This window comes from Mesocricetus auratus, unplaced genomic scaffold (assembly GCF_017639785.1).
Source record: "Mesocricetus auratus isolate SY011 unplaced genomic scaffold, BCM_Maur_2.0 Super-Scaffold_100023, whole genome shotgun sequence".
Classification (NCBI taxonomy): Eukaryota; Metazoa; Chordata; class Mammalia; order Rodentia; family Cricetidae; genus Mesocricetus; species Mesocricetus auratus.
In genome coordinates, this window is record NW_024429204.1 from 14,944,141 (window position 1) to 14,955,938 (window position 11,798).

The 11,798-nt window shown below is 41.7% G+C and overlaps 1 protein-coding gene across 2 annotated transcripts in view; it reads left to right on the forward strand.

Annotated features, from left to right (window-relative positions):
- The window catches only part of Slc30a8 (solute carrier family 30 member 8), a 31,482-nt gene extending 25,267 nt beyond the window's left edge, over window positions 1-6,215 (forward strand). The window contains exons 5-7 of one of the 2 annotated variants that reach the window (XM_040730605.1): window positions 850-955; window positions 2,733-2,867; window positions 4,258-6,215. In XM_040730605.1, the coding sequence (XP_040586539.1) occupies window positions 850-955; window positions 2,733-2,867; window positions 4,258-4,403 (387 nt within the window). In that variant the 3' untranslated portion in view covers window positions 4,404-6,215. Of the gene's footprint in view, window positions 1-849; window positions 956-2,732; window positions 2,876-4,257 lie in introns of those variants that run through there. The other variant, XM_005072612.4, reaches the window with a different exon arrangement.
- The last annotated feature ends 5,583 nt before the right edge of the window (window positions 6,216-11,798 follow it).

Here is an 11,798-nt window from a genome sequence, read left to right on the forward strand (position 1 = left end):
AATAACTCAAGTCCCTGCACAAAGGTCAAGTTGATGCTACATTTCCCAAGAGAAGTGAAGGTTGCACTTTTCTGTGCCAATGGGCTTCACTACCACACTACAATCAGAATAGCATGTGTTTTACTCCAGTATCAAGGGTATGAACCAATGAGGGGAGGGAGAGAGAAAGAGAAAGAGAGAGCTAGGGATATGTGTGTGTGTGTTCTGGGTTCATTTGTATTATAGGGCAAAATTCGAGTGATAAGGATTTTTAGTATTTGATTTTCGCTTATATGGAACAAATAGAACACATGTATATATATATATATATGTATATATAGGCATTTATATAGAGATAGATAGATGGATAGACAGATGATAGATGGATAGATAGAGAAACAAAGAGAAAGAGAAGTGGGCACAAGAATCAAGACTCTTGTCTTAGTTTGGACTTTAAAGACTGAAACGAATGATACTCTCCTTTCCTCCCTCACCATAATTAAGGTTGAAAAGCATTGGCTACTGTGATCATCTTCTCACACATTTCCATGACAACTACAGTGTTCTCATATTAATTTAAGAAATTTTCAATCAGGTATTTTTAGAGAACACTTAAGACTATGTTTCAGTTTAGTTCCTAAGTCATGGGCAGCACATTTCCAGAAGCCTCCATTCCTTAGTCACTGCAAATTCAAAACTTCCATGATCAAGGCCCAGGAAAAGCATTCTGCCTTTGAGTTGAATGCAAAGGGTCAGGAAGGTATATGAGTAGTAGACAAAGAAGTGCATGGAGAGGTTTACTTATTTTATTAATTGGTTTTCTCGATAGAAAGTTCGAACTTGGTTAACCAAAGCTGCCGTGTTTTCCAGCCAGACTACAAAATTGCAGATCCAGTGTGTACATTTATCTTTTCCATCCTGGTTTTGGTCAGTACCATCATGATCTTAAAAGACTTCTCCATCTTACTCATGGAAGGTAGGAGTGCTTTCACGGTTATTCATGGGACTGGGTCTTATTTCCCCTTTGATCATAAAGGGATGACCGCAAGGTGTGTTCTGGGTTTACTTGTATTATGGGACAAAATTCGAGTGATAAGGATTTTTAGTATTTGATTTTCGCTTATATGGAACAAATGGAAATTATGCATATTTCTATCATATATGTATATGTTAAATCATGTCTCACAATGTAAAGATATCAAGCATAAACACTAAATACAACATTAGAGGGAAGTATTGTAAAAATTATAAATAAATGTCCCCATGTATATTGGAAAATGTCTAAGAAATGCAAGAGGAGTCTTCCCCTTAGCCGGAATTATAATTGAGCACTTGGATCTCATGTGTCTCAAGCACAAGGATACTGTTCAGTAAGTGCTTGCTGGAACCTGCTAGATCATGTCCTTAAAATTAGACTTACAAGGATGAGAAAAGCTGTGATTGACACTCTCCTAATGGAGGCAGCCACCCTTGAGTGAAAGGAGAGATTGTCCAAACCATGAGAAAGAATCAAACAGCAAGTCTACAAAACAAGAGGCATGGAATTTTATCATTGTGGAGAAAGAGGTGGGCACCTGGGGAAATAAGGTTTCAAGCTTGTTCTTAGCCCAAAGTAGGGTCTTTTGCTTATTAACCTCATTGCCCGTAGTTAGTGTGACCTTGTAAATTCTGCTTTGCCTGGCTCCATGGCCTTGCAGTCAATCAGAAATAGAAGACTGTAGTTAGTCTCAGTCAAGAAAGTGGGCCATGACTGAAGCCTACTGGGCATGTTTCCTTCCTCTGTTCTTCATTTTGGTGATTTTCTTCTCAACTGTGGTATTGACACAGTTGAAATACTGCAGTTTTCTGAGTTTCCCAGACTGCATCTCTGCAGTTAGGTGTGACATACTAATTCAGTCCCAAAGAAGAGGTAATTAGTCAGGTATAGTGGCAGATGTTTGTAAGCTCAGCAATTGGGAAGTACAGGCCTGGGAACAAGTTCTAGGCTAGCCTGGACTATATAATAAATCCAGGCCATCTAAGGTTTCATAGTGAGAACCTGTCAAAATTAAACAACAAAAAAAATTAAAACCAAGCTGATTGGCTGGTGGTCTTCCCATCTTCCCATGATTCATATAGAAAGAAGAGTGACTGAAATTATGACAGTCTGTGACCCAGATGTTGAATGCTGATTGGAAATTTGCAAACCAAATGGACCAGACACCATTGCAATGCCAGTTAGCACTTCCTCTTAGCACAGTTCCTGGAGTGATTTGCCGGACAACCAACATTGCGTAGCATTATAATTTACAAAGAGCGGGCTTGTTCCACGAGATCCCCACACCATCCATGGTCTGTGCATTGCTCTTGTTGGCCATATTTTATTATTCATCAGAGAAGAATCACAATTTGAGAGAATTCATAGTAATTATAGTCAGAATTCAAACCCAAGGTTTATGATACCAGATCCCATGTTGTCCCATTACACTTTCAGAACATGTACAAAGATATTTGGGAAAAGCACTGTTGGTATAATAATATTTTAAGGATGATTACCATTGCTAGACATTGCCTAGGACATTCTGTTAAGTATTTTGTCATGGACTTGAGATTGGTGACAAACACTCTGACAGATTTTCAAACATTTAAAGTACAGAACCCAAGAGAGAGCTGAATACAGCCTGGTGTTCTGGTGAGGACTGTGTAGCTGACTTAGCCTTTGTAGCGAGTTCATTTAGATAAGTAACAAGAAGGTCATACTTTTCCCATGTCAGGTGTTCCAAAGGGCCTGAGTTACAACAGAGTAAAAGAGTTGATCCTTGCAGTCGATGGTGTGAAGTCTGTGCACAATCTGCACATCTGGTCGCTTACAGTGAACCAAGTGATTCTCTCCGTCCATGTGGCTACAGGTCAGTGAGTTTTGTAAATACCCCAGGCAAGGTTCACTTCATACCCTGAAATCTCAGTCATTTCTCTTCCTTTTAGAGCTGCCCTTACTATCTATTGTCTGTCAAAACAGCTGTAAAATGTGTTGCTCTACCCAGCGCCTCTGAAAACCAACCCACTTATCAATGTTGTCATAGCAACAATGATCCCAGTGGCATCCTCTGGGCTGATTGCTTAGTGTAGAGAGATAGTACAAATGGCTAAAATATCCTCCCAACTTCAAGCCCTTGGCCTCAGGAAAAGACGACTTTACCTGTTTGTTTGGTAACCCCCTGAGTCTAAATGACAGGAAGGAATTAGACAACAAAAAATCTCAATGGAGTATCTCCTGTGTAAAAGATAGTTTTCTGACCCTGAAGAGGAAAGGGAATTGGGAGCTCAGCTTTGAGATTCCAGCAAGCTAACAGATGTATTGAAAGATGCTTAGACATCCTGTGGTCCTTCATAGGATAGGACAGACTGAAGCCTGCCTTTTCCAAGTAGAAGAGGATTGTGCCCCTGATAAGTTATCTGACTGGGGGAAATGGGAGGTAGGAGATTTTTCCTTCCTCCTAAGAGAAAGCTCAGGCCAGGGATAGTATGTCAGGCTGTTAAAAATATGACTAAAGAAGTGACTTAGAGACAAGGGACAGGAACATCAGTGACAGTCATTTGAAGGCTGTATTTTGTCTCCAAGGGGCTCAGATATGACTTCAGGAAATTTATAGCATCTTTTGTGCAAATATTTCAGCCCAAGTGGAAGAATATAGTAAACAATCAGGTTACCATGGAGGGGACTTTGCAGCCTCCCCGTATTATTTGAGACAGGAAAAAGGATGGTGGTGAGGGTGGGTGCTCACAGGAAGGTCTGTGGGGAGCTCTGAATGCTTCCTTGCTCCTGCCACTTGTCTTGATATAAATTCTAATTAAATCCAAGGGCTGCTAATGGGAGATTCCTGAGGGCTGGTGAGTGGGGTCCAGTAAGTCATAATAGCTCAGCCTGGTCCTTGTTTCTTTGCTAGTCTTGTCTCTCCTTCCCTATGTAGCTCCTATGAATGACAGACTACAGAGATAACCGGAGAGGAAAAATATCCATAAAGAGGGCTACTTTACTGTGCTCAGGTTCCCCAGCCTTGTATCTGCGTGGAGAGCTGATGACTCTGCCCTCACTCAACCCTTCAGGCACCAAACACTTGAAGCTGAAAGCAATCAGCTCCTGCTTCTCTGTGTGTGGGATGTGTGTGTATGAGAGAGAGAGAGAGAGAGAGAGAGAGAGAGAGAGAGAGAGAGAGAGAGAGAGAGAGAGAGAGAGAGAGAGAGAGAGAGAGAGAATGCATTATCTGTGCTAATCTTCCCATGGTTCTTTATCCACAGATGCCAGCCAGGACAGCCAGTCTGTGAGGACAAGGATTGCTGATGCCCTCAGCAGGAGCTTTGACCTGCACTCCCTCACCATTCAGATAGAGTCTGAAGCAGACCAGGACCCCAGCTGCCTTTTGTGTGAAGACCCACAGGACTAGCTCGCTCACACTGCCGGCTTCCTGTGTTTCAGAGGCCATGACAGGCTGCTGCAAAGTTTCTGTAACACACGATTAAGCAACCCTCGGATAGATAGGAGCAAGTCATGGCGATGTAAAGTGTGTGCTTTTCCTTCTTATTATCTCCATCCGCCAGAATGGAGATGCACGAGACTCACCAGTTTTTTGGATTATATCATAATTAGCAGTTGTGTCCAATTATAGGAATGCACATATACATTACTCCTAACTGGGGGGATGAAATAGCAGATGTATGCAACCACAGGTAATAAATGGTTCACTTCCCTACAGTAACGGGAATAGTTGAATTTAGGAATGCCTCAACATGAGCAACAAATATTTGAAGAGAATCTTGAGGCATTAGAACTCGACTCTTCCACCACCCTCAATGAGACATTTTAATCCTGCTTGTAACTTACGGTGCTGTGTGTGCAAGTTATTGAATCACATTTTACACTATTACAGTTCTCTCTGTGTAAGCTACTAGGTTATATTTTAATTCCCTGTGCAAAGGGTATGGAAAGGGAAAACTTCCGAAATTGCTAACTTTTGAGGTTTTCACAAAGTGTAACTTAATAACTCAAGAAAATGAGGAGTCATGGAACAGGATGTTTCTTATCCAGGCCACATGGAAGGGAATTGAAAGAATTAAGGTAAAGGTCAAATTTTACACAATTTTTATGGATCAATGTTGTTCAGTCGCTGTACTGAATTTTCTAACGGCATAACTTTCAGAATTTCAACTTAATACTATTATATATAGATAGAACATTAAAAAAGAGTATAAGCAATTTAAAAATGCTATTTATTCTCTCATTCAAGAGATATTTTTTGATGCTAGGCCTGGGATGGGGACTGGGGAATAGCTTTGTTTTGCATTTCTGTAACTGAATTATTGTAGGTAATTAAAAAGGAAACAAGTTTCTGTGGCTCATGGCTCTGCAGGCTGGGAAGCTATACATGAGTTGTGGCTTCCTGTGGTGGTCATAGATGTTTGGAGAGTGACCAGGCAGAGCAGAGCCTCACATGACCCGACAACCAAGTATCCTGGCTGCCTTCTTTGCCCCCCCAATATAAAGCCTCAGTCCCACTGAATTAGTGCCCTATCTTTGTGTTCTCATTTGACATTACCTCCCAAAGTTTCCACCCCCCAAAACATAACCAGATTAGGATTCTATCCTCTTATAAGTCCACAAGGGGCATTAAGTTTCATTAAATTAGTTTTAGTGGGTTAGCTCAAACTGTTATCAGTGAATGGGGCTGATGCAATGCTTGCCCTCACAGTTATTTATCTTTTCTCTTGTGGCGGGGGCAGACTATATATAGATGAAGACAACTGGGAAATGCCAGAAGAACTAGCCAGTCACGTGAAAACGGCACGTAAGCCGAGAGATGGGAACAAAAGGTGTGTGCTAGCTAGGTGGAACGTAGGAGGAGTCGGGTTCTAGAACACTCAGATCTGTGAGCAAGCCCCTGAAGAATTTGGTACATTTGCAGAATTTGAGGAAGGTGCTTATCGCCAACGGTGCACTGAACAGGTGAATTAAAGACCATGAGAGACGTGAAGCTTCAGAGAGAAGTCAGCCAAGTCATTATGCAAGATCTACCCTATCCTTAAGCTTACCTACGCTTTCTCTTGGAATGCACTTTCCTGTGTCCTCCCCCCGCCCAGCCCTCCTCTCTCTTATTCTGACCAAGCACTCTGTTTCAACAGTTGGTCATTTCTGCAGAAGTGTGTACAGATGATTAGTGTGTATTCATCGTAAGAATAAAGCGTGGAGTTTAAAAAGCAAAGCTCTGACAGTGATTCCTTGGTGTGTCTATCTTAGCCATGACTGAATGTGCCCTGCTAGTCACAGACAACACTGAGCTCGACTCTGAAGAAAAGTCTGGCTAAGGGAGGAGAAATGAGCAAATTGGAAAGGTTGTGGTTTTGATAAACGATGGATCTGGGCTGTGCAGCTAACAACAGAGCTGAGGGGGAGAGGGGCTACAGCGGCGTGTGTGGGAGAGGGGGGTTTCGGCCCGTGTGTGGGAGAGGGGGGCTACAGCGGCGTAGTGGAAGGAGGGATGGCGGTGAGGCCAAGGGCATGAGAAAATTACAAAACACGGCTTCCATCTCTTCTTGCTTTCTTCCACATCTCCAGCCTTGAACTCATCCTCTTCCTCTGAACTTCAGATTCCTCACTGGAAAACGAAGTTTCTATTGCTATGAAGACATTTCATGGACTAATACATGTAAAGAACAGGGTTCTTTCTGGGGTAAGTCTCTGAACCTCAGCGTGGAAATGAATATTAAATATGAGGTTCTTCTATCAGCTACTGGAAAAATGTATTTTTATGAGGAATTAAAATATTTCTAGATCCCTACCTGTTAAACATTTTATGCAAATGTTTTAATCTGCTACCCCCAAATCTGGTAAAATCTTTGAATAGACAAAGGCCCTGCTATGATCTCTGATTAAAATGGCAGATCCCTCCACCCTCCATTTCCTTTGTGCTAAGTTTTTATAGGGAAAGACTGAGATCGGATGCCAGACAATTATGAAAAGACACAGTCACCGCCTGCATTAGAATTAAAAATTAAATTCCCTATGTGCTTTCTCCTCTGATTTAGTGATGTGGGCACTATAGTTTGCCTTCTTGAGAGACTTTGATTGGAATGGTGGTCTCTTTGCAAACTCACACGCATTTCTAACAGCATTATTCTTATTTGGGGCTGAGTCATTCTTTGTTGTGGGTAAGGTTGTCTGTGCTGGACAGTGTATTTAGTAGCATCCCTGGGACCTAGTTGGTGTGTCACACACACACACACACACACACACACGCACGCACGCACGCACAGGACAGTCAGATTTACAGAACATCAGGGCAAAGTGGAGGTTATGGAGATTTAGATCTTGTATGGCTGCCCTTGAACAAGAACCTAGAATTAGAAGGTAACTTGAGGGTGCCTTTCATGTTAGGGTTATTATCTCTGCTGTTTGCTACAGTTACAACGGTGAGTAATGAACCACAGAACTCAACAAAACCTGTGTATGGAAAGGCACTTGCTTAAAAGGGAAAGCTTGCGCATGCATACAGAGTCTTTAAGCAGCTACACAAAGAATGATGCAGCCACATAACACATGGTGTAGCTATTCCACACAGGGCCCTTTGAGCTGTCTAAGAATCTGCCTGAGTGCTAGTGTGCATGCGTACCCTGACAGCTGATAGGGGGCAGGGTCAGCATAATGCCAGGATATCATCAATTTCTGTCTACTGATTTTCCAGATCCTTCATTAAGCAGACAAGACATTTACTACAATTCATCTGAAATTAGAATATACACTGGGCTAACTTTGGATATTTTCCAAAGTTACAGTGTATCAAAGCCAGAGAAACTCAGGCTCATATCAACTCTCTATTCCCCTTGGTCCATAAACTAGGCAGAGTATGTCTCTGTGAGCTGGTCCAGGTGTGGCTCACTCCCTTTCTTTCCAACTCTGGTGAGCACAGGGTTGAGTACACAAGAACTGGTCCTCTGTAGATGTGCCCATCCACCTCTCTCTCATCATTTGCACAGGGAGAGTGAACAAGCTGACCTCAAGACTTAATCAACTTTAAACCACAAAAAAGTGGATGGCTTATTTCATATTCCAGCACCCAAAACATTTCATCAAGTTAGAGGATATTGACTCAAATATTACTCAAGTGCCATTTTGATTTGTATTCTCCCAGTACCTCCTTGAGGGAAGAAAAACTATTGGTAAGACAGGTCTTTATAATTTCAAGTTCTTGACTGTATAATATCATGTAATTCTAAACATTGGAGTTTACCTTTAACAAGGAGAGGAAACATGCTCCATTTGACTTTGTTAATTATGACAGTGTAAATGTGCAGAAGGCTATTAAAAATTGGTCACAGGCCCTAAAATAGAACATTTATTTCTAGTGTGAGTTTGGACATTGTGTAAATATACAAAGTCCTTTTCAAGTTATTATTCCCTTATCATCTTAACAATAAATCCCTTCTAGTTATAAATTTGAATCTGTTTATTAACAGGCCATTAATTCATGAAAATTTCAAAGAGGTGCTATTTAAGAAAAGAGTATTTGGGCCTATTGGAATGGACCCAGAGACCTCCAAGAAAAGCACACAAAAACTTTGAAGTTGAATTCTCCAAGCTGTGGAAACGATAATTAACCTGAAAGGAGAAATCAGGGTGCAATGGCTTCTTTGATTCCACACGTACTCTCCTCGCACTGGCTTTGCAGCAGGCACTGTGCTTGACAATTGGATTATAAAGAAGAATTAGACCTAGTAGTTGCTTCTAACCCACTGTGATAGCTCACCCTTTCTCTGGTAATTCAATTAAAACAAAAGTGTGCAGGCGGATGCCTGGGAAATCACAAGTCAGCAGCCATGGTTTATAACTTCTGCTTCTGCGTGTATGTAAATCACCTAGAGATGCTGTTAGGGTAGAGGCACAGACTGGCAGCCACAGACACAAACTTAGATGACTACAGCAGATTCTCACCTTGTAGGATGGAGTAAGGCATGAAAGGGGATGGTGAAAGTTGCTGAGTAAGCATCGGGATTTATGCCATTGTGCTTACAGCCATGCTGGACTTTGAATTTTATAATGGGGTTCCAAGCAGCTAAGAACAGGCTGTTCTAGACCAAGGCACAAAAGGGACAAAGAAATGTGTTGTGATGTTAGTCTTCTATTTAAAAAGCAGTGAGCATATGGGAAAGGACTTTTTCAACTCTGTGATTCTTAACATCATAAAATTTCACAACTTTATGGCTTTTAGTGCATAGAGAATAGCAGTCCAGTCTTAGATGATCTATAATATATTGTTGCCAGCCTCCAGCAGGAGGCTAGACACTCAGAAGGCATTAATGATTGTTAGGTCAATGCCTCTAAGGCTAGAAGTGGATCTTGCCACTGCTTTTTCATTTATATTTGCAGTTTTTCTGGAATTTTGAAGGCCAAGAACACATTGACTTTGACAGAGGAGGTCACAGCTCCTCAGATCAGTCAGCTCCACTGGAACGCTACTTAGAATTCTGGTGGCATCTGGTCCTGCTCTGTGGAGACAAATCTATGTGTTCCCCTCTTCAATGAGCATATCCAAGAAACTGCTCAAGTTTCTCATGTCTCCGGCCACATCTGGCTTCCCCAATGGCTCAGATCATGCCAATTTGCTTCCTATGTCTCAAGAGCTATAGAATGGTTCTTTATTTTCATATTCTGTACAGGTCAGAGTGCTAATGATGAAATGACCTGGCAATCACTACTGGTTCTAGTACAATTTCAAATCATGGGAAGATTTTATTTTATATAAAAATGCACCCTATGCAAGGCAATCATGGAGATGAGAGGGTGGTATGTTTACCAAAGGAATTGTCTCAGGGCTTCTAGTTAACCCTCTAAAATGCCTACTTGCTAGAAATTGCACATGTTTAAATCAGTTCACCCCAATGATCTAGAGGGTCAATTTCAAGACAACCTAAAATGTCGATTTTTCAAGGTCTTAAGATGAAAGCCCAGATGTCACCAATTGTGTTTCCATGCTGTCTGTCAGTTCTAAAGCTTTGACTCACCCATTGCCCCTTCCTTGGCATAGTCAGAATTCTGAGCCATTGCAGGGCACGGAACAGTATAGGTTTCTTTGCTTCTAGGCATTTTATTCCCTCACCTCAAAGCAACAAGCCTCATTCTTCTGAGAACTGAAATTAGGTTGGCTTCACTGTTGTCTCCATCCTTAATGTGCCTGTCCACCAACCAGCACAGAGCCGACACTCAGCTCAGGCTCTGTGGTGATGCTAAGGCTCATAAAAGAAATTTATGTGTTCCATATGTTTGGTTGCAGATGGAAAATGGGAATTCTGAAGGACATGACCGAGACAAAGTTTCTGCATGGAACGTTGATCTGGAAGCTAGATTACCTAAGTTTGGATCTTAGCTCTTTATCTTATTAACCCTGTAACCTTTCAAGCTGGTTACTTAAGTACTCTGACCCTCCGATTCCTGCATGGCAAAACCTTCAGATCTAGGTGTCTAAGAAGCAAGTAGCTAAAACTTTGGGGCAATTAGCAGAGTGTGAAGTGTTCCGTCATCATTCAGGACTTTTTAGCTATTATCCATTATATATGAAGGTGAGAATTGAGATTGAGAATGGAGAACACACACACACACATACACACACACACACATGTATATATATCACAGTTTTAAATCAGCCAACTCTTTTGAAGCTCTTAAGTCATCACCACATACACCACCATTGACAGGGGAGTGGTTGGTGAAAATTAAACAGCCTTTCCATAAGAAGGAGTAATGGAGACTTGCTGAGATAAAGGCATTTCCTGAGAGGACGCGTCCTGCTGAGGAAGTCACGGACTAATTAAATCAGTCCACTCTCTCCCTGTCTGCCTCTGAAAATTCCTACTCTCACCTTTCAAGTAGAAGCTGAACTCGTCTCTCAGTGAACATTTCTCAGCAAAAGTGCAACTCTCCATTTCCAAGAGGGCAATCATGGCTTTCTTAAGTCTTCCACAATTCCTGGGAAATGTCAAGCTACATCCTCTCTCTTTCCCCTGTTTCTCTGCTCCAACTCTTTCCTTTAAAAAAAAAGCATTTTCTAAGAATGCTTATTTATTTATATTTATAGTGTATTGTTTAAGTGTGTGTGTATTTACTATATGTGCATGTATGCATATCATGATGCTTGCTCTTGCGTGCTCTTTGGAGGCTAAGTGTGGGTATCTGCTGCATCACTCTTCACCTTACTCGTTTGAGACAGGTTCTCTCAGTGAACTTGGCTCTGGACTGGCATTCAGCAAACCCCAGAGATCCTTCTGTCTCTGCCCACTCTGGTGCTGGCTTCTAAGGCCAGGCAGCCACATCTTGCTTTTTTTATATGGGTTTGAAATGAGCCTCTCATGCTTGTACTCTCATCCACTGAGCCATGTCTCTTAACTTCTGTTTCAATTCATTCTCACCAAGTACATTCCCGTCCAGTCTCTAACTAGCCAATTGCAAAATTAGATCCCTTGGTGTCCTCACATCAACAAAAACCTTTATAGCACTCTGGTGTAAAAAAAAGAAAAGGGTCTGTTCTCTGTCACATACATTTTATAGAGTCCTGGTTGCTATCCAGCTCTGTTCACACCCAATGAAACATGATCCAAAGACCCCTCCACGGAGAAAAGCCTTGCTTTCCACATTAAGCTCTAAAAAATGCTCCAGGACATTGTTTTCTTGGTCCATCTCCCTGCTCCCCCAGTTTTGGATGGCAGGGCAGTCTGTTTCAGTGACTAATTACAGACATCATTAAAGGCACCAAGCAAATGTCATCTGTGAATACCCACTTCCCAACTTTTGCAAG